Raw genomic sequence first — 21397 nt, forward strand, 5'->3', positions numbered from 1 at the left:
GTAACTCAGCGGCGTCTGCTGAACGTCCGCAGATAAACACATCGAGAGCCAGGAGGGTGTTTGGTTCTGCTCTTAAATTGAGCACAGTACTTAAATTTCCCTTCAAGGCACAACAATGACTATATACTAAGCACGCCACAATAAGAGTCCTTGGGCAAGACTGTGTTTTATTACTTTACTGTTGTGTACAGGTCTAGATAAGAGTCCCTAGTAATAATATTAATATATTTATATCATTATACATAATAGATAATATATCGATGTGTCTGAACAAAACCTCGTATCTCCAGAATGGTACCTTTACAGTAGAAAGAAAAAAAAGACACTTTATTTTTAATGTAAGTCAATGGAACCAGACGTTCTTCAGAGCAGTTTTGGTCCAGTCATCATGAAGTTCATCTAAGTTAATGTAAGGACAACAGGCATTTTTAAATTCTGTCAAAAGCAGAAAAACTACATTAATGGAGATACAAGGTTTTCTTCCGACAACAGCGATAGAACATATAATATTATCATTATTATAAAAATGATTTGCATAAAGTAATGTAAAATGTTCACAATAATTAAAGCTATGGTTTATCATATTGGCTGAGAAATTACATATCTTTGCACCTCGATTAAGAACTTTTTTTGCCTTCCGTTCCTCAAACAAGCACTATAATAGTAATTGACAAGCAAGTTCTACCAGTTTTCACTGTAAAAATCATGGATTTTACAGTTTTTTCTGCTCAGGAAGACGTTTAAAAGTATCTGTATTGGTGTTTGCATCAGAAAACTGGCCTTGGTATTCTCTGATATCTCACTGAAGAGAAAATCAATAGTATCGTCCATCCCAACTGGCATATTCCTCCTCTTCCATTCCCAAAGAGAAGCTTTTCCAAGTCAATTTTGGGAAATCTTCCATGTTTGGCTTATCACTTTTGAGGAGAACAGTTTGTGATGATAGACCATCATCCAACGAAACCAAAACACCCCGTATTTTCTCAAATATCTGACAGAAAAGGTGTTTTATGTCTTGCGTAGCATCCAAAAGTGTAGAAAAATCATATGATAAGCTGATGTTGGCTGAGCCAGCGTAGATTAAACCAAGTCAGGAAGACATTTGTCTGCTCGGATAGCTTCATCGCTTTCTCTCCAATATCAAGTCCAAGACCCGTTCTCATCAGCGTCTCCCTAAGGGTCACTAAAGTCACGGTCAGCTCTCGGAGGAGCTCATCCAGTTAGCCATTTTATATCTTCTCATCAGCTCTGATTTACCCTGAACCGGGATAATAATGGGCTTTCGGAGTAATTGTGTTTTGTTTTGGTCGGCCAAGGCTTCCCCACAGTCTGATTTTTTAAAAGCTGAGTGCTACTGGAAGTACTTTGGGATTCGTTCTGAGGATATTTCACTTTAATGGCTGCGGGGTCGTTAGTTTTAATGATCTGGGTTCAGATAAAAGCTCTTTGGGCCAGTTTTCCCATCTGGGATTACAGAGTCAATTTTGAAGGGAGAAGTGTCTTCTGACTTCTTTTTTTTTTTACTTTTTGGAAGTTTAGTTGGTCTGTTTGTCTGTATTAGTCATCTTGAATGGATTAACCTCATAAATAGCGATGCACCTATTTTGGAATTCCTGGGCCGATATGAAAAGTGGTCATTAACGTTGTATTACGGATTAAAAAGACATCTAATAACCAGCTTTTACTTTTTTTTGCATTTTAAAACTACAATCCGTATGTGAAGTGAGTGTAAACATAGCATCATTTCGCTGAGTTATTATAAACTTTTACATTATTTTATGTAAACATTTTCCATTTATTGTTCGGAAATATTTGTATTGCCAATTTACATTTACAGCATTTGGCTGACGCTCTTATCCAGAGCGACTTACAATTTGATCCTTTTACACAGGGAGGTGAAGGTGGTGTTAGGAGTCTTGCCCAAGGACTCTTATTGGTGTAGTGTAGGGTGTTTGTCCAAACAGGGGATTGAACCCCAGTCTACAGTGTAGAAGGCAGAGGTGTTACCCACTACACTAACCAACCACTAGAGAACCAACCACATTTCATAAATTGCCAACATACTAATATACCAGCCACCTTATCAGACTTCATAAGCTCTTTTAATGAAATATGCAGTTGTTTAGTGGTTCTAGGTTCTAACGGTATCCAGTTTATGCCTGGAAAAGCTTCTGCATGCTGATGTAGATGTAGCCTCATATTGGCCGCCTCGACATGCATCATCTCTCACGTCACATAGACGGAAACCTCCAGCAGTTTCAGTGAAGCTCTATAACGGATAGAATGGGACTCCAGCCCTCTGAGTGTGGTTATTGAAGCTGTGGATGTTGTTGATTTATGTCCTTTAATAGGTCAGTCACTCTGAGAGCTGCTTGGCCTAGTAGAGCGTACAGCCTTGTACTGTAGGTTAAATCGAAAGCTGGGGCCAAATCCAGCTATAACAGTCACGGATATTCCGGATTGAATCCCGTGATAAAAACACCGTAAACACGTCCGTAGTGACGTCTTTGTGATGATTTGCCGATTTGACTTGACTTGAATTGATTGGCCTGAATTGAAACGTAATTAAACACATAATTAATTCAAATTCACCTTTTTGACAAACGTGCCGGTTTTTGTAAATAAACGCCAAGTATTTCAGCATCTCTGAAAGGCTGTGTGGTTAGTTACGGTTAAGCGATTTCACCTTTTTAAAAACTGACTACTCGATTAGTTACTAATGTAATTAATAATGATAAGTTCTTGTCGTTACTGTGAGTATTATCATTTTTTTCTTAGTTTGTATTTATTTATTTATTTCATTTTGGCCTTTGTGTGGGGGCGTTAACTGTTTTAGTTTTGCTTTTATTTAGTTTCAGTTTTAGCTTTAATTTTTGTAATATGATGAAATATAGTGTATATTGGATAATGACAGGATAAAAGTGTGTACATTTTATATATATATATATAAACAATGCTTGTTTTTTGAAAGAAAAGTCAAATGCATGTAAATAAACTATACACTAATGTACATATACTGTATTTTAACACTGCTGTTAATTTACAGGAATGTAAATTCCCAAAAACAAAGATTTCCTTATTTACCTTTTTTTTGTATTTATGTTATGCTTATTACTGTTATTATTATAATAATGGTAAAATTCTGTATTTCAGAATAAAAAGTTTAACTAGTGAAATTGTTGTGTTACAGTAAAATTCTGTATTCTAAGTCACTAATTTTACAGATATTTACTGTAATTTAGAAAACATACTTTTGCTCTTAATTAACGGGTTTTGTCACCCCTGCTGGACTTTTTACCATATTTCATATATAAACCATGTACACTAACAAGACTCGGGCAGTGATTCGTTCAGGCTGCAGTTTTTGTTCAGTTGTCTTTGATTTTGAAAACTGTTGATTTTAACTGATTTTAACTGATTTTAAGTTTTACTGCTGCTTTCTGTTGTATTCATAGTTTTTGTGAAGGATAGTAGATCTGCTCTGTACATGCAATGTTGTCTAAAAATGACTTTTCCAGTAGAAGCTCATGAACAGAACAAATAAGAAGTCATTTGTAAACATCTAACGAAGGTACGAAAGCAAGCGGACAAGCTGCACTGGTCATACGAGTCAGTCCAGAAGGTATTAAACCTTGGCAGAAGACTGTATCTTCAAAAGCTCTCAGTCTGCTTTCAGCATTCCTCCTTTCTTCAGGCTATGTTCTCACCAACCTCCCCTCTTTCAGCACCATGTGGGAGTCTTTCTCCATCACGAACAGCTGAAGGAGGTGACGGAGGGTGAATGTGAGGACTTGAAGCCCTCTCAGTTCATGAGAACGTTCCTGGTTTGTATGCTGAGCTGTCTTCCAGTCTTCCGGGTGAGTGAGCTCTAGCAAGCTATTGAGCCTTGGCCTCAGCCCACAATGCCTGGTGCACAATACCCCCGGACCCTCCCGCCCCACCACATCCCCCACCCTCCAGCATCAGCAGCTGTCTTCAGACGGCAACACTTGGGCAGCCACTTCAAACTTCATGGGAAACACTTTGGAAGGGCTTTTGGAAGGTTCTACGTGAGAACTGACCCAGGGTCAGCTTCTGGAGTGGATCCTGAGGTCAGACACCTTCAGTATATTCAGCATATCGCTGTTGTTGGAAGAAAGCACTGTATCTCCAAAATGGGAACTTTACAGGAGAAGGAAAAAACCTGCTTGACTTTTAATGGAAGTCAAAGGAACCAGAATTTTTTCCAAGGCATTTTGAGCCGTTTCTTTTGGTCCATTCATCATGAAATTTACACACAATGTAAAGATCAACAGGCCTTTTCAAATTATGTCAAGAACTGAAAAACATGACAAAAATGGAGATATGAGGTTTTGTCCTGACAGCAGCAAAATGGGTCCAAGCGATAGAAGTTCGACAACTTTTCAGGAGGTATTTGTGTTGAGATCAGATATAAGATGATCCACCTGCGTAACGATGGAATGGAAAGACCAAAAAGTGATTCAACAAGAATTTCCAAAACTTCTTAGCATAGCATGAAACAGGAATATGTGTTTGTTCTTGTGTTTGTATATAAAAATAATATTTGTATTCTGTAGCCTTTATAGAAAACGCTGTAGAGGTAATGCTGGCTGTTTTGAGCCCCTCAGTTCTGACGTTTATAACAGTTCATTTCTTTTTATTTTGCAGAATAGTAAATAGTGCTTTTGTAATTTTGTATTTTGTTTGGTTTAGAGGGCTTTGAAGAGAGGTTTCCGTTTAGACATCCCATCTCTGCACTTGCATTACATTATTTTAATCTATATCACCTCTCATATTGTCGATGTGATATCAGACAGCTGGATTGAGCATTGCATATTATGGAGGTATCGTGCAGCCCTAACATTGGTGGTTCAGTGGTAGAATTCTCATGTGCCACGCAGGAGGCCCGGGTTCGATTCCTGGCCAATGCACTGCTTATGGGAGGCAGTTGTGGGCTGGAGGTTAGGGAACCAGCCCTGTGGCCGGAAGGTTGCCAATTCGAACCCCTCAGCCGACAGTCCCTGACTGAAGTGCCCTTGAGCAAGACACCTAACCCCCAATTGCTCCCCGGGTGCTGTGGATAGGGCTGCCCACCACTCTGGGCAAGTGTGCTCACTGCCCCCTAGTGTGGGTGTTTCACTGCACGGATGGGTTAAATGCAGAGGTCTAATTCCACAGTGTGCAAACCCAGTGACCATCCATCCATCCATCCATCCATCTTCTAAGCCGCTTCTCCGTCAGGTGCTGGAGCCTATCCCAGCAGTCTTCAGGTGGAAGGCACCCAGTGACCAATGGTTGTAAATTCAATTCAATTAATGAGCACAGCTGAGACTGATGGACAGTGTGGCTCCATGGTCTTTAAGCCACAGCCGTGTTGGACTGAAGATCAACTCTAAACGTCTTGCTTCTGTAATTACCAGACTTCTGTTTTCTAGAGCTGTACGTCGAGTCTTAACTCACGGCAGGATTTGAAACGTACCCCGAGGACGGAGGGAAATGGGATCTAATGAGCTGAAAGCTCACTCTGGCTGGGAATTCTGTCTCGTGCCTCCACATTTTCAGCTCGATTAATTCGGTAACGAACGAGGTTCAGCCTTGCCTCAGCCTCCACATCCATCACCTTCATCCACAGAAGGCTGCCGATCTCTGAGCTCTGCTAAACGTCGCCTCTGAGATCGTGCGGTTACTAGCTTTAGCTTTCCGACTCGCTGTTTGTCTCAGCTCTGGAAGTTCTGGAATTCTTCAGCTCTGTTTTATTGTGCCTTTGAGATGTTGTGGTCGAGTTAAAAGCTTGCAGATTTGCTAAAGTGGTTTTGTGTGGGCAAATGAGGAGCCCCGCCCCCATCCTAAACCCTCCCCCGGGCCTCTTCATCTGTGGTCTCCTGATTCCGTGAGAACCCCCACTAGAGCGAAGCATCACCATCGAGGTCGAAGTCGAGGTGATCATTCACTTTGCATTACATAATTATTTGTGTAATCACATAATTGAGTAATTATGTACATATATAATTACATAATGAGTAACATTTAAATATGATTTACATTCTGTGTGGACAGATTTGCACTCCTGACCTTCTTTGCGTGTTTGGATGTCAGAAAATGTAAAACATGTTTTTCTTCCCAGTCAGAAATAATTCAGATTAAACGTAAGCAGCAGTTCAGAGAGTGAGAGAGAGAGTGAGAGAGAGAGTGAGAGAGAGAGTGAGAGAGATAGAGAGAGAGAGACAGAGAGAAAGAGAGAGAGAGAAAGAGAGAGAGAGAGAAAGAGAGAGAGAGAGAGAGAGAGAGAGAGAAAGAGAGAGAGAGAGAGAGAGAGAGAGAGAGAGAGAGACCTACAAGGGTTAAGGTGCCTAGTCTCTCTCTCATATTTCTCTCTTTCTCTTCTTCTCCCTGTCTCGCTCCTTCTCTCTCTAACCTTCTCTATCTCTCTCTCTCTCTCTCTCTCTCTCTCTCCCTCTCATATTTCTCTCTGCTTCTCTTTCTTTCTTTTTCCCCTCTCCCTCTCTCCTTTCCTTTCTCTCTTCCTCTCCCTCGCTCTCTCTCTTTCTCTTCGTCTCCCTCTCTTTCTCTTCTTATCCCTGCCTCTTGCTCTTTCTCTATTACCTCCTCTTTCTCCTTCTCTCCCGTTCTCTCCCCTTTCCTCTCTACTCTCTCTGTCTTCCTTCCTTCTCTGTCTCTCTCTCTTTCTTCCCCCCTCTATTTGTTTCTCCCTCTCTCCTTCCATCTCCTTCTGTCTCTTTCTCTCTTTCTTCCTTTCTTCCCCCCTCTATTTCTTTCTCCCCCTCCTTCTGTCTCTTTCTCTCTTTCTTCCTTTCTTTCTCCCTCTCTTATTCTCTCTCTCTCTCTCTCTCTCTCTCTCTCTCTCTGTCTCATGGTGGAGTATGGTATGGTCTGTTGTGTTTAGCTGTAATATATGCGGTTGAGACATATGGCGCCCCTCAGTGGGGGGAGGGGGGGTGGGGGTGGTGGTCTCGCTGGGTATTGTGTCGGGGGGAACGTGAACCTGCTGCTCTCTCACTCTCTGAAGGACCGTCTGATTATCATTCCCACAGCGACGCTGAGTGAACGAGGATTGAGGAGAGAGAGAGAGAGAGAGAGAGAGAGAGAAGAGAAAGACAGTTGGGGAAAAACAGTTCTGTGGGAGACGGAGAGAGAGAAAGGAGAAGGGAAGTGAGAGCGCAAGAAACAGAGTTCTGTGGAAAAAGGAGACGGAAGAGAGAGAGAGATTGCAGGAGGGAGAAGTGAAGGAATTTTTGGTGGATGTGTTTTTTGCTGCCATGGAAACTCAGTCGGAGGAGAGCCGTGAGCTGAGCCAGGAGAAAAGAGGTACATCCAAAAAAAGCTTCTTCACACCATCACAACACGGTGTTAGGCGGTCTCACTCAGGTCCTGGAGGCAGTCGTGGGCGATTTATCATCGATGTGATTAAACTCATCAGTCATTACTTTGGGGGGGTAAAAACTCCATAAGCCAAAATTCACACAGTGCGCTGTGTCGTAAATGAGGAGCCACTGAGATTCAGTCATTACTTCACTGCAGTAACAAGACAGAAATACGCTCCCCACAGGACCCCCATGGACCCTCGCAGAGCAGGTACTGTTTGGGTGGTGGGTCATTCTCAGCACTGCAGTAACACTGACGTGGTGGCGGTGTGTTCGTGTGTGTTGCGCTGGTGCGAGTGGATCAGACACAGCAGTGCTGCTGGAGTTTTTAAACACTGTGTCCACTCACTGTCCACTCTATTAGACACTTCTACCTTGTCGGTCCACCTTGTAGATGTTAAGTCAGAGACGACAGCTCATCTGCTGCTGCACAGTTTGTGTTGGTCATCCTCTAGTCCTTCATCAGTGGTCACAGGACGCTGCCCACAGGACGCTGCCCACAGGACGCTGCCCACAGGACACTGCCCACAGGACGCTGTCAGCTGGATGTTTTTGGTTCTCAGTCCAGCAGCGACACTGAGGTGTTTAAAAACTCCAGCAGCACTGATCTTGTGCTCGAGAAGTGAAGTTTCTCTCAGGTCCTCTTCTGCCTGTATTTTGCACCATCTCTCCTTCCTTCATCTTCAAGACGCCCAGTCCCAGGTGTGAAAAAGCACCCCTGACAGCGCGATGCTGCCACCGCCATGCTTCACTGCTGGGATGGGGCTTGTTGTGGAATGAGCAGTTAGTTTTGTGCCATTTTTGTCTCGTCTGACCACAAAACCTTCTCCCACATTTCAGCTGGATCACTCTGACGCTTCCTGGCAAACTCCAGACGTGCTTTGATGTGTTTTTCTTCAGAAATGGCTTCTTTCTAGCCCCCCTCCCACACAGGCCAGTTGTACACAGAGCTCTTTATGTGGTTCACTTGTGCACCGTCACTCCAGTCTAAGCCTCTGAACTCTGAGCACCTTCAGAGTGACAAGCGTTATTACAGTAACAACCATGATGAGTAGTAGATTTAGTCTTCTGTCTGTTTTGGCTGAGCACAGGATAACTGGAACATACTGACACTTCATGTGTCCAGGATTTGGGTGGCATCCTGATAAGATTTTAGCCACATGTATTTACACTCTGTAGTCAAATGCATCTCCGGATAGTGGGACTGACATCCAGTTGCTGTGGGATGGAATATGCAAATCAGCTCGTTACACGGCAACCAGTTAACGAGGTGCTTTGTACAGTCGTGTCTCTCCATGTTGATATTAAGCATTTCATATCATCCCCAACCATGAGAGTCTTCCTCGCTCATCTTCCTCACAGACACGGATCACGAGCCCAGTGGCGCACTGCATGGGGAGGGGTTTCAGTTGTGCTGGAAGGAGTTCTGGTTGTACTGGGCAGAGTTTTCTGTTGTACTGGGAGGAGTTTGGGTTGAACTGGGAGGGGTTTTCTGTAGTACAGGGAAACAGCACAGTGTGAAGCGTGAGGCGGCGCATGCTCCTTAATTAATATTCAAATTTTCACGGCAGTTTAAGTAGATGTTGATTTAGTAGATTACCATGTTGGAGATGCACAGGGAAAAACCAGGGCTGCCTCATCCGTGAAATCCCAATTTAACCCCCGTGTGTGTGTGTGTGTGTGTGTGTGTGTGTGTGCACTGATGGCAGCATAGAAACACTGACAGTAATAAATGAGTCTCACTCGTATCTGCACACCTCAACCCCCCCCCCCCACCCCCACCCCTCCACACACACAGAGGTCTATTCTGGATGTGAGACTGAGAGTGTACTGATTTTCCCTCCTTTGTTCTCTCCTCTGAGGGAGGGAGCTTTCTTTGTTTCCCCTGAACACCTGCTTATTATCATTAGTAGAAGTATTATTATTATTATTATTATTATTATTATTATTATTATTAAGTTTGCACAGCAAAGCTAACTTGGTCTTCTTATTCTCCATCTTTTTATTCTATTATCAAAATAAAAAGTTAGGATCACCACAATTTGCAGGATTGTAGAACCTCCACCTGTAAGATATTCCCATAACACGGATGGTGGAACGTTAAGCTTCTGAAACGGAATCGTTCTTAAATAAACCTCTCATTCCGTCACAGTCACTGCATAGTATGATGTGGCCTAAGGTTTGTACACTCTCATGTCACTATGATACAAGCACACTAGCAACACCATAACACCCACTCAGGACGCCATAGCAACCCTCTACCAACTATAACAGATGACATAGCAACCACCCGTCAGTGCCATGGTAGTGGTCAAGGCCTATCAACCACATAACACCCTCCTAGTGATACCCGGGCAATCAGCTGGAACACCATAAAAACCACCTAGCAACGCCATAGCAACCACCCAGCCACACCTGTAGCAACCACCTGAAATACTACGGTAATCATCTAGTAACACCCTTACACCTTCATATGAATTACCTTTGCAACCACTTACCAACACCCTAACAGCCACCTAGGAACTTCCTGAGGTACCATAGCAACCACCTGGAATGCCATAATAACTGCTTAGCAGTAACCTAGCAACCACCCGAAATACTATGCTTTTACGCTGATTTATGAGATAATTTTTCTGGTTATTTGCCCTGAATCGTTGCCTCGTTCAGGCAGTGGTGATGGAGCAGAGGAAAGTACGCGCTCACAGCTGAATGTATGAACCAGTGTTTGTGTGCATCCTCATATCGGAAGCTGCACAGTTCAGCAGGCCAGCAGGAACTTGGCCGAGGACGTAGCTGATGCCGCCTCTTCTGTGCCTGAGTTGCATTGTGGGCCGGAAGCCGCTCTGTGGTGAGCCTCGTCTTCTGGAGGACTCTCAGGAAGCTCGAGGCCTCTAGCCGACCCCTTGGATTCAATAGCCGTCTCCATGGAGACCAAGAGTTGCTGGTGATCAGCAGAGGGAGCTTTGAGTGTCCGAAGGCTGGACGTTGTGGTGGGAATACAATGTCACGATACTTGAAGTAAGATTTTCACAGTAAACAGCAGCTGCTTGTTATTATAATAATTGGTGTAAGTCTTTATTACTTGTGAGCGCCTTGTCTTTATGATTCTTGCAGTTGTGGAGGACTATACGCATACTGGCCACTTTATTAGAAACACCTACCTTGTGCTTCCACTCATTGGCCACTTTATTGGAAACACCTACCTTGTGCTTCCAGTCACTGGACACTTTATCCAAAAATGCTTAACTTGTGTTTTCACTGGGCACTTAATTAGAAACACCCCCCTTATATTTCCTTTAACTGGCCACTTTATTAGAAACATCTACCTTGTGCTTCCCCTCACTGGCCACTTTATTAGAAACGTCTACCTTGTGCTTCCACTCACAGGCCACTTTATTAGAAACACCTACCTTGTGCTTCCACTCACTGGCCACTTTATTAGAAACACCTACCTTGTGCTTCCACTCACTGGCCACTTTATTAGAAACACCCGCCTTGTGCTTCCACTCACTGGCCACTTTATTAGAAACACCTACTTTGTGCTTCCACTCACTGGCCACTTTATTAGAAACACCTACCTTGTGCTTCCACTCACTGGCCACTTTATTAGAAACACCTACTTTGTGCTTCCACTCACTGGCCACTTTATTAGAAACACCCACCTTGTGCTTCCACTCACTGGCCACTTTATTAGAAACACCTACCTTGTGCTTCCACTCACTGGCCACTTTATTGGAAACACTTACCTTGTGCTTCCACTCACTGGCCACTTTATTAGAAACACCCACCTTGTGCCTCCACTCACTGGCCACTTTATTAGAAACACCTACCCTGTACTTCCACTCACTGGCCACTTTATTAGAAACGTCTACCTTGTGCTTCCCCTCACTGGCCACTTTATTAGAAACACCTACCTTGTGCTTCCACTCACTGGCCACTTTATTGGAAACACTTACCTTGTGCTTCCACTCACTGGCCACTTTATTAGAAACACCTACCTTGTGCTTCCACTCACTGGCCACTTTATTAGAAACACCTACCCTGTACTTCTACTCACTGGCCACTTTATTAGAAACACCTACCCTGTACTTCCGCTCACTGGCCACTTTATTAGAAACGTCTACCTTGTGCATCCCCTCACTGGCCACTTTATTAGAAACGTCTACCTTGTGCTTCCACTCACTGGCCACTTTATTAGAAACGTCTACCTTGTGCTTCCCCTCACTGGCCACTTTATTAGAAACGTCTACCTTGTGCTTCCACTCACTGGCCACTTTATTAGAAACGTCTACCTTGTGCTTCCACTCACTGGCCACTTTATTAGAAACGTCTACCTTGTGCTTCCACTCACTGGCCACTTTTTTGGAAACACAATCTCATACTTTGTCACAGACTATAGTTCATCTGTTGCTGCAAAACCTCATCCCACAAAGGGGGCCAGATATTTGGGTGGTGGACTGACATAGTAGTCTACAGTCCTCTACAGTAATATCGAAAGTCCAGTGTGGCACGGTACGAATGTAATTAAGTATAATTCCGATGACTAATTCAAATCAAGAGTTTCCAAAGAACAGCTCAAGCAGAGCACAGTCACAGAACACGGGTTATTTTTCCCCTCTGCCTGATGACTTTCACATGCTCGCAGTCAGTGACAGATAGCTGAAGTAAACACTGAGAGGGAGAGGAGAGAGAGAGAAAGAAGGAGTGAGGGAGGGGAAAAGGCTGACCAGCTGCTGCCAGTGTGAGTCATGCAGTTTGCCCCAAAAACTCGCCGGCTTTAAAACGAGGGCAGCGAAAGGGGCCGAGCAGGGGTGGACAAAATGGAGAGATGTTATCATTTAGTGATAAATTCCATCACAATACTGTCCTCCGAGTATGATGGGCGTGGCCAGTACTTCACTGAACACTGATAGGCAAATATCTTGCGCACAGTGAATTCATTGAGCCTGGAAAGGGCTCAGTGGTCAGGAAAAGGAGCAGATATTTGGAGTGAATGACCAGTAGGACCAGTGAGATATGAGTGTGGTTCAGTAGTGGGAGGAGGGAGTAAACTGGACAGAATGAATAATGTTGCGTTATGGCTGCTGTCCGTGTCTGTGTAGCAGCATTTTAGCGGTCCGAGCAGCTCCCCTTGCTGCTGTTATTACACTCACACTAAAAGCTCCAAATCCTGAAGCAGCTCCTGGACCTCAGCAACAGCTGAGAAAACAAATGATGAGATTTAAGGTGCTGTTAAACTCAGCAGCAGGCAAGTGGTGCAGAATGAGGGTCTTTGTTTGTGGTCTGAGTGCATCAGAACGTTTTACCCGAGTGTGGATGCAGAGCACTGTACGGTTCTATGGTAGACTGAGACCGTATGGGGTTAGAAAACGACTGTGGGCACTGAAGTGTCTTGTTCGTTGAAGAATAAAAAAATTTGGCTTTGTAATATTTGTAAACCAAGTCATCCCGGATGGGGGGACAATGGAACTGACTACCCAGGACCCCTAAATGCACAAGGACATTTGGTATCTTAAGCCTTTCAGTTGATGGTTCCCTGATCGTTAAGGTTAAGAGACCCTTATTAGTCCCACAACAGGGAAAATTCACCTCCTCATTTAACCCATCCGTGAAGTGAGCACACACACACACACACTAGGGGACAGTGAGCACACTTGCCCGGAGCGGTGGGCAGCCCTATCCGCAGCGCCCAGGGAGCAGGTGGGGGGTTAGGTGTCTTGCTCAAGGACACCTCAGTCATGTGCTGTTGGCTCTGGGGATTGAACCGATAACCTTCCGGTCACGAGGCTGGTTCCCTGACCTCCAGCCCACGACTGCCGTCCTGTACGGGCTTGCAGTGCTAGTAATATTCTGTCCGAGATAATGCTGGTAAAATGATGAAAGTTAGACATTATGATGTTCTGGACAGAACCCTTCTGGTTCTGGAAGAACCCTTAAATTGGAACCTTTACCTTATAAGGTTCTACATGCTCACACATCTTATTTTCAGACGTGGTACTTTCAGAAACCTTTTGTGGCACTATTTTTGCGCAAACATGGAAAGCAAATGAATTAGTAAGTACAGCTTACATCGTGCTCCAAAGAGGTCCATGCCAACTAATTAATTAATTACTAATTAATACACTCACTGGCCACTTTATTAGGTACACCTTGCTAGTAAAAGGTTGGACCCCTTTTGCCTTCAGACCTGCTTTAATTCTTCGTGGCAGACTTTCAGCAAGGTGTTGGAAACGTTCTTCAGAGATTCTGGTTGGTTATTTATGCAGGTTCTTGAGGAGGAGCAAGTGGATAATTGTGTTTTGAACGCATCAGTGTCTCAGTAAACACTACAAGCCCAAGTGCTCCATTATTGTAACGCTTCCAGAACTCATTACCTCAGCTCTTGGAGGCAGCCAGCAGATCTCCCTGGAGCTCACAACACAACACTGGACCGTAATGGAACTGCAACAACAGCACTGTCCTCTGAGATTTAAGCTTCAATTTCCTGGCAGAGAGTGATTTCCAGCCAGTGAGAGAGAGAGAGACTCCACTGCAGGTCCACGCACTGGGTTGTGGTGGAACCCGTTGCCATGGCAACGGCTATTCACCAGCCATTGGACAGGGGACAGCGCTGGCCAGACAAAAGCGGTCTGAAAAGGCCTCTCTCACGTTTCTGTTTTCATTTCCTTTGTCTCTGGAGTGAAAGGCAACAGCACGGCCGAACTTTCAGGATTACGGCCGAGCTCGAGGCGTTCAGTTAGATCAGCAACTCGCTGCTTTATGCCGAAACGATGACTGATCGGGCCGTGTAACGCTGATGACCCAAACAGCGTCCAATCTCGAGCCTGTCCACGTCCTACAAGCTACAACTAAAGGTTTTATTCGTTTAAATGACCAAGAACACCTCCATGTTCTTCTGTTTCGGCCTATGATCTCCTTTCCTGAGTGTATATACAGTCCCGCCACTGTCGCCCTTCCAGCTGTAGAGATATTCAGAGTTATCTGGGCTGACATGAATTGCCATCGATTTCAGACAGTAGAGCAGGTCATTAGGCTGATAGATGACCAACAGTGACCGCAGCTGCCCCACATTCTCTAATCACATCTCTAATAGGTGCTGGTCAGATTACAATAGAAACAATAGCTGTTGTAGTTCTGATGATGCTGCAGCTCAAATGAATAAAAAAAAAAAAAAGACCAAATAAATATGAAAAAGTGAAAATACATATAATAAAAATGTATGTACTGTATTACTGTTTTTAAAAAAACATGCATTTGTTTGTATATTTATTATATAATATATATAGTATTACAAAATAAATATAATTTAAATGCATCTAACAATTACTATTTTTATTATATATTTATTTACATTTCATATGACTTTTTATATAGAAACTATTATTTCAAATATGTATTAAATATTTTTATTATATTAATATGTAAAAATGGTCTGTATAAATAAAAATGAAAGGTTTAAATAATATTTAAAATATTTCTATATGTTTGATCATTTTTTGGAGTCACAGTTTAGGATTGTACGCAAGAGTGTAGAGATTTTTTTTACTGAAATTATGATGTGTTTGTATTTTTCTCTCTGAAGTTGGTGTCCTCATTCCATGTCCTCTCTCTTTTAACAGTATATAATAATAATAATATAACAGGAGTTTATTATCTTGGCGCCTGTGTCACGGTGAGTGCAGTGACCGTTTTAATGACGGTCTTTGAGATGTGCTCAATGTTTGTTTTTTCCCTGCAGGTTGTCTGGATTGCTGCATTAAGTGTCTGGGGGGCGTTCCCTACGCCTCTCTGGTGGCCACCATCCTGTGCTTCTCCGGAGTGGCTCTTTTCTGTGGCTGTGGTCATGTGGCCCTGACTGGAACCCTCACCATCCTGGAGACGCACTTCTCAAAGATCACAGCTGACCATGCCATGCTCACCGACATGTAAGTGAGACCCCATATTCTAGATTGGGCTCATACCCCAGAGACTCAAGATGTGACTTGGAATCACGCTTCAGATTCTAGACAAACTTGGGCTCACACTTCAGAGACTGTAGATAAAACTTGGGCTCACACTTCAGAGACTGTAGATAAAACTTGGGCTCACACTTCAGAGACTCTAGATGAAACTTGGGCTCACACTTCAGAGACTGTAGATGAAACTTGGGCTCACACTTCAGAGACTGTAGATAAAACTTGGGCTCACACTTCAGAGACTCTAGATGAAACTTGGGCTCACACTTCAGAGACTGTAGATGAAACTTGGGCTCACACTTCAGAGACTCTAGATGAAACTTGGGCTCACACTTCAGAGACTGTAGATGAAACTTGGGCTCACACTTCAGAGACTCTAGATGAAACTTGGGCTCACACTTCAGAGACTGTAGATAAAACTTGGGCTCACACTTCAGAGACTCTAGATGAAACTTGGGCTCACACTTCAGAGACTGTAGATAAAACTTGGGCTCACACTTCAGAGACTGTAGATGAAACTTGGGCTCACACTTCAGAGACTGTAGATAAAACTTGGGCTCACACTTCAGAGACTCTAGATGAAACTTGGGCCCACACTTCAGAGACTCTAGATGAAACTTGGGCCCACACTTCAGAGACTGTAGATGAAACTTTGGCTCACACTTCAGAGACTGTAGATAAAACTTGGGCTCACACTTCAGAGACTCTAGATGAAACTTGGGCTCACACTTCAAAGACTCTAGATGAAACTTGGGCTCACACTTCAGAGACTCTAGATGAAACTTGGGCTCACACTTCAGAGACTGTAGATAAAACTTGGGCTCACACTTCAGAGACTCTAGATAAAACTTGCGCTCACACTTCAAAGACTCTAGATGAAACTTGGGCTCACACTTCAGAGACTGTAGATGAAACTTGGGCTCACACTTCAAAGACTCTAGATGAAACTTGGGCTCACACTTCAGAGACTGTAGATGAAACTTGGGCTCACACTTCAGAGACTCTAGATGAAACTTGGGCTCACACTTCAGAGACTCTAGATGAAACTTGGGCTCACGCTTCAGAGACTCTAGATGAAACTTGGGCTCACACTTCAGAGACTGTAGATGAAACTTGGGCTCACACTTCAGAGACTCTAGATGAAACTTGGGCTCACACTTCAGAGACTGTAGATGAAACTTGGGCTCACACTTCAGAGACTCTAGATGAAACTTGGGCTCACACTTCAGAGACTCTAGATGAAACTTGGGCTCACACTTCAGAGACTGTAGATGAAACTTGGGCTCACACTTCAGAGACTCTAGATGAAACTTGGGCTCACACTTCAGAGACTGTAGATGAAACTTGGGCTCACACTTCAGAGACTCTAGATGAAACTTGGGCTCACACTTCAGAGACACTAGACAAAACCTGGGCTCAAACTTCAGACTCTAGATGCAATTTGGGCTCACACTTCAGAGACATTAGACAAAACCTGGGCTCAAACTTCAGACTCTAGATGAAACTTGGGCTCACACTTCAGAGACTCTAGATGAAACTTGGGCTCACACTTCAGAGACTCTAGATGAAACTTGGGCTCACACTTCAGAGACTCTAGATGAAACTTGGGCTCACACTTCAAAGACTCTAGATGAAACTTGGGCTCACACTTCAGAGACTGTAGATAAAACTTGGGCTCACACTTCAGAGACTGTAGATGAAACTTGGGCTCACACTTCAGAGACTCTAGATGAAACTTGGGCTCACACTTCAGAGACTCTAGATGAAACTTGGGCTCACACTTCAGAGACTCTAGATGAAACTTGGGCTCACACTTCAGAGACTCTAGATGCAATTTGAGCTCACACTTCAGAGACTCTAGATGAAACTTGGGCTCACACTTCAGAGACTGTAGATGAAACTTGGGCTCACACTTCAGAGACACTAGACAAAACCTGGGCTCAAACTTCAGACTCTAGATGCAATTTGGGCTCACATCTCAGAGACCTGAGACTTGACTTGGACTCACATGAAATGACTTGTGAAGGTTTGATTATTGTGAACTGGTAGCCTAATGTAAGCATGAATGGTTAGTGTTAGACAGTAGCGGTGGCCTGGATTGAGAGCATCAGCTTGTTTGAGACATAACTATAGAGAATAAACCAACAAATTTCACTGTCACAGTTTTATTCCTTTGGAAGTCACATGCAGACAGAGGAGGGCGGCCACATCATGCACTTACACAGCGTCTCTCTCTGCAGAATCCAGCTGATGCAGTACGTGATCTATGGAATCGCTTCTTTCTTCTTCCTGTATGGGATCATCCTGCTGGCTGAGGGTTTCTACACTACCAGCGCTGTCAAAGAGCTCCACAGCGAGTTCAAGACCACCATCTGTGGCCGCTGCATCAGCGCAATGGTATGGCAGGGATCTCCTGACCAATCCTGTCCAGTTCTGACCAATCCTCACTAACCATGACCAATCCTGACCAATGTTGAGAAATCCTGACCCTAACTAACCCTAATTTATCCTAATCAATTCTGACCAACCTTGACCAATCATGACCAGCCCTAATAATAATAATAATAATAATAATAATAATAATAATAATAATAGTAGCAATAATAAGTATATGTAGCATCTTTCTCAAACCTAAAGACACTTAAGAGTAGTAGCAAAATACCCAAAATACCCAGACTAATTCTGACCAACCCTGACCGATCATAATAATAGTAATAAGTTTAATTGATATTGCGCCTTTTTCAAACCTAATGTTTTACATCAAAAACACGATGCACAATATCTTGACTGATCCTGACCAACCTTGACAACTACTGACCAATCCTAATACTACGTCTGCTACTACTACCATTAATAATAATTATAATAGTAATGTTTATGTAATAATATTAATAATAAGTTTAATTTAACGTCATTAGGTTTAAGTGCCTTTCGCTCACATTTTTCTCTTGGCCCGTTAAAGTAGTAACAAAATACACAATATCCCAACTGATCCTGCCCAATTCTGACCAACCCTGACCAAATCTCGCCTAATCTTGACCCATCCTGACCGAGTATATTCATAATAATAATAATAATAATAATGTTTACTTAATGTAGCATATTTTTCAAACCTAAAGATGCTTTACAATAGCAGCAAAAACACAGAATACCCTGAGCAAGTCAACCCATCCTGACCAATCATAACAATAGTAATAATAATAGGTTTAATTTACCATCACTAGGTTTGAGCGTCTTTCAGTGTTACAATAGTAACAAAATACACAATACCCTGACCACCCCTGACCAATTCTGACTAACCCTGACCACCCCTGACCAATTCTGACTAACCTTGACCACCCCTGACCAATCCTGACCAACCTGAATTACGTTTTCTACTCTTCTTTTTAGTTTGTGTTTCTGACGTACATCCTGGGCGTGGCCTGGCTGGGGGTGTTTGGATTTTCGGCCGTGCCGGTGTTCCTCTTCTACAACATGTGGTCAACATGTGCAGCCATGCGGGCTCCCGTCACCAGTCTGCCCTCCAGCCTGCCCTCCAACGAGTCCATCTGCGTGGACATGCGGCAGTACGGTAAGGTCACCACCGCCCCCCTAACAGCTGCATGTGGAACTTTGTGGGCTTATAACACTGAACCTACAGCCAAACACACTTTTAAAGGGGAATTTCATCCATTGTTCATAACTTTAGAGGCCTAGCGCCCCTACAGGCCTCGGACTGCTACTGCTACATCATTTAAGGTGGAACAGGAAACGAGAATGAGGAGCTAACTTCAGCTTCCTGTCATCTCTGCCCACTGTATACGACTCAGCTGAGTCAACTGACAAGACTGCTGCTCAGTAGCTTCTCTGGCGTCGGGAATGCTTGTTGGTCACCAGCAGGGGTCTCTAAGTCCAGTTCGGTCAGATTTCAACAACAATTACTGAACATCAGATCAAATAAAGTCCAGTTCGGTCAGATTTCAACAACATTTACTGAACATCAGATCAAATAAAGTCCAGTTCGGTCAGATTTCAACAACATTTACTGAACATCAGATCAAATAAAGTCCAGTTCGGTCAGATTTCAACAACATTAACTGAACATCAGATCAAATAAAGTCCAGTTCGGTCAGATTTCACCAACATTTACTGAACATCAGATCAAATAAAGTCCAGTTCGGTCAGATTTCAACAACATTTACTGAACATCAGATCAAATAAAGTCCAGTTCGGTCAGATTTCAACAACATTTACTGAACATCAGATCAAATAAAGTCCAGTTCGGTCAGATTTCACCAACATTTACTGAACATCAGATCAAATAAAGTCCAGTTCGGTCAGATTTCAACAACATTAACTGAACATCAGATCAAATAAAGTCCAGTTCGGTCAGATTTCAACAACATTTACTGAACATCAGATCAAATAAAGTCCAGTTCGGTCAGATTTCAACAACATTAACTGAACATCAGATCAAATAAAGTCCAGTTCGGTCAGATTTCACCAACATTTACTGAACATCAGATCAAATAAAGTCCAGTTCGGTCAGATTTCAGCAACATTTACTGAACATCAGATCAAATAAAGTCCAGTTCGGTCAGATTTCAACAACATTTACTGAACATCAGATCAAATAAAGTCCAGTTCGGTCAGATTTCACCAACATTTACTGAACATCAGATCAAATAAAGTCCAGTTCGGTCAGATTTCACCAACATTTACTGAACATCAGATCAAATAAAGTCCAGTTCGGTCAGATTTCAACATTAACTGAACATCAGATCAAATAAAGTCCAGTTCGGTCAGATTTCAACAACATTAACTGAACATCAGATCAAATAAAGTCCAGTTCGGTCAGATTTCAACAACATTTACTGAACATCAGATCAAATAAAGTCCAGTTCGGTCAGATTTCAACAACATTTACTGAACATCAGACCAAATAAAGTCCAGTTCGGTCAGATTTCAACAACATTAACTGAACATCAGATCAAATAAAGTCCAGTTCGGTCAGATTTCAACAACATTAACTGAACATCAGATCAAATAAAGTCCAGTTCGGTCAGATTTCAACAACATTTACTGAACATCAGATCAAATAAAGTCCAGTTCGGTCAGATTTCAACAACATTTACTGAACATCAGACCAAATAAAGTCCAGTTCGGTCAGATTTCACCAACATTTACTGAACATCAGATCAAATAAAGTCCAGTTCGGTCAGATTTCACCAACATTTACTGAACATCAGATCAAATAAAGTCCAGTTCGGTCAGATTTCAACAACATTTACTGAACATCAGATCAAATAAAGTCCAGTTCGGTCAGATTTCAACAACTTTTACTGAACGTCAGATCAAATAAAGTCCAGTTCAGTCAGATTTCAACAACATTTACTGAACATCAGATCAAATAAAGTCCAGTTCGGTCAGATTTCACCAACATTAACTGAACATCAGATCAAATAAAGTCCAGTTCGGTCAGATTTCAACAACATTTACTGAACATCAGATCAAATAAAGTCCAGTTCGGTCAGATTTCACCAACATTTACTGAACATCAGATCAAATAAAGTCCAGTTCGGTCAGATTTCAACAACATTTACTGAACATCAGATCAAATAAAGTCCAGTTCGGTCAGATTTCAACAACATTAACTGAACATCAGATCAAATAAAGTCCAGTTCGGTCAGATTTCACCAACATTTACTGAACATCAGATCAAATAAAGTCCAGTTCGGTCAGATTTCACCAACATTTACTGACCATCAGATCAAATAAAGTCCAGTTCGGTCAGATTTCACCAACATTTACTGAACATCAGATCAAATAAAGTCCAGTTCGGTCAGATTTCAACAACATTAACTGAACATCAGATCAAATAAAGTCCAGTTCGGTCAGATTTCAACAACATTAACTGAACATCAGATCAAATAAAGTCCAGTTCGGTCAGATTTCAACAACATTTACTGAACATCAGATCAAATAAAGTCCAGTTCGGTCAGATTTCAACAACATTTACTGAACATCAGATCAAATAAAGTCCAGTTCGGTCAGATTTCACCAACATTTACTGAACATCAG

At 42.7% G+C, this 21397-nt stretch overlaps 1 protein-coding gene across 3 annotated transcripts in view; it reads left to right on the forward strand.

Moving 5' to 3' along the window:
- Positions 1-21397, forward strand: part of gpm6bb (glycoprotein M6Bb) — a 52207-nt gene that overhangs the window by 22167 nt on the left and 8643 nt on the right. The window contains exons 1-4 of one of the 3 annotated variants that reach the window (XM_037539011.1): positions 7132-7326; positions 15121-15307; positions 17578-17734; positions 18728-18908. In XM_037539011.1, the coding sequence (XP_037394908.1) occupies positions 7278-7326; positions 15121-15307; positions 17578-17734; positions 18728-18908 (574 nt within the window). In that variant the 5' untranslated portion in view covers positions 7132-7277. Of the gene's footprint in view, positions 1-7131; positions 7327-15120; positions 15308-17577; positions 17735-18727; positions 18909-21397 lie in introns of those variants that run through there. The other 2 variants (XM_037539013.1, XM_037539012.1) reach the window with 2 other exon arrangements.

This window comes from Pygocentrus nattereri, chromosome 6 (assembly GCF_015220715.1).
Source record: "Pygocentrus nattereri isolate fPygNat1 chromosome 6, fPygNat1.pri, whole genome shotgun sequence".
Classification (NCBI taxonomy): domain Eukaryota; kingdom Metazoa; phylum Chordata; class Actinopteri; order Characiformes; family Serrasalmidae; genus Pygocentrus; species Pygocentrus nattereri.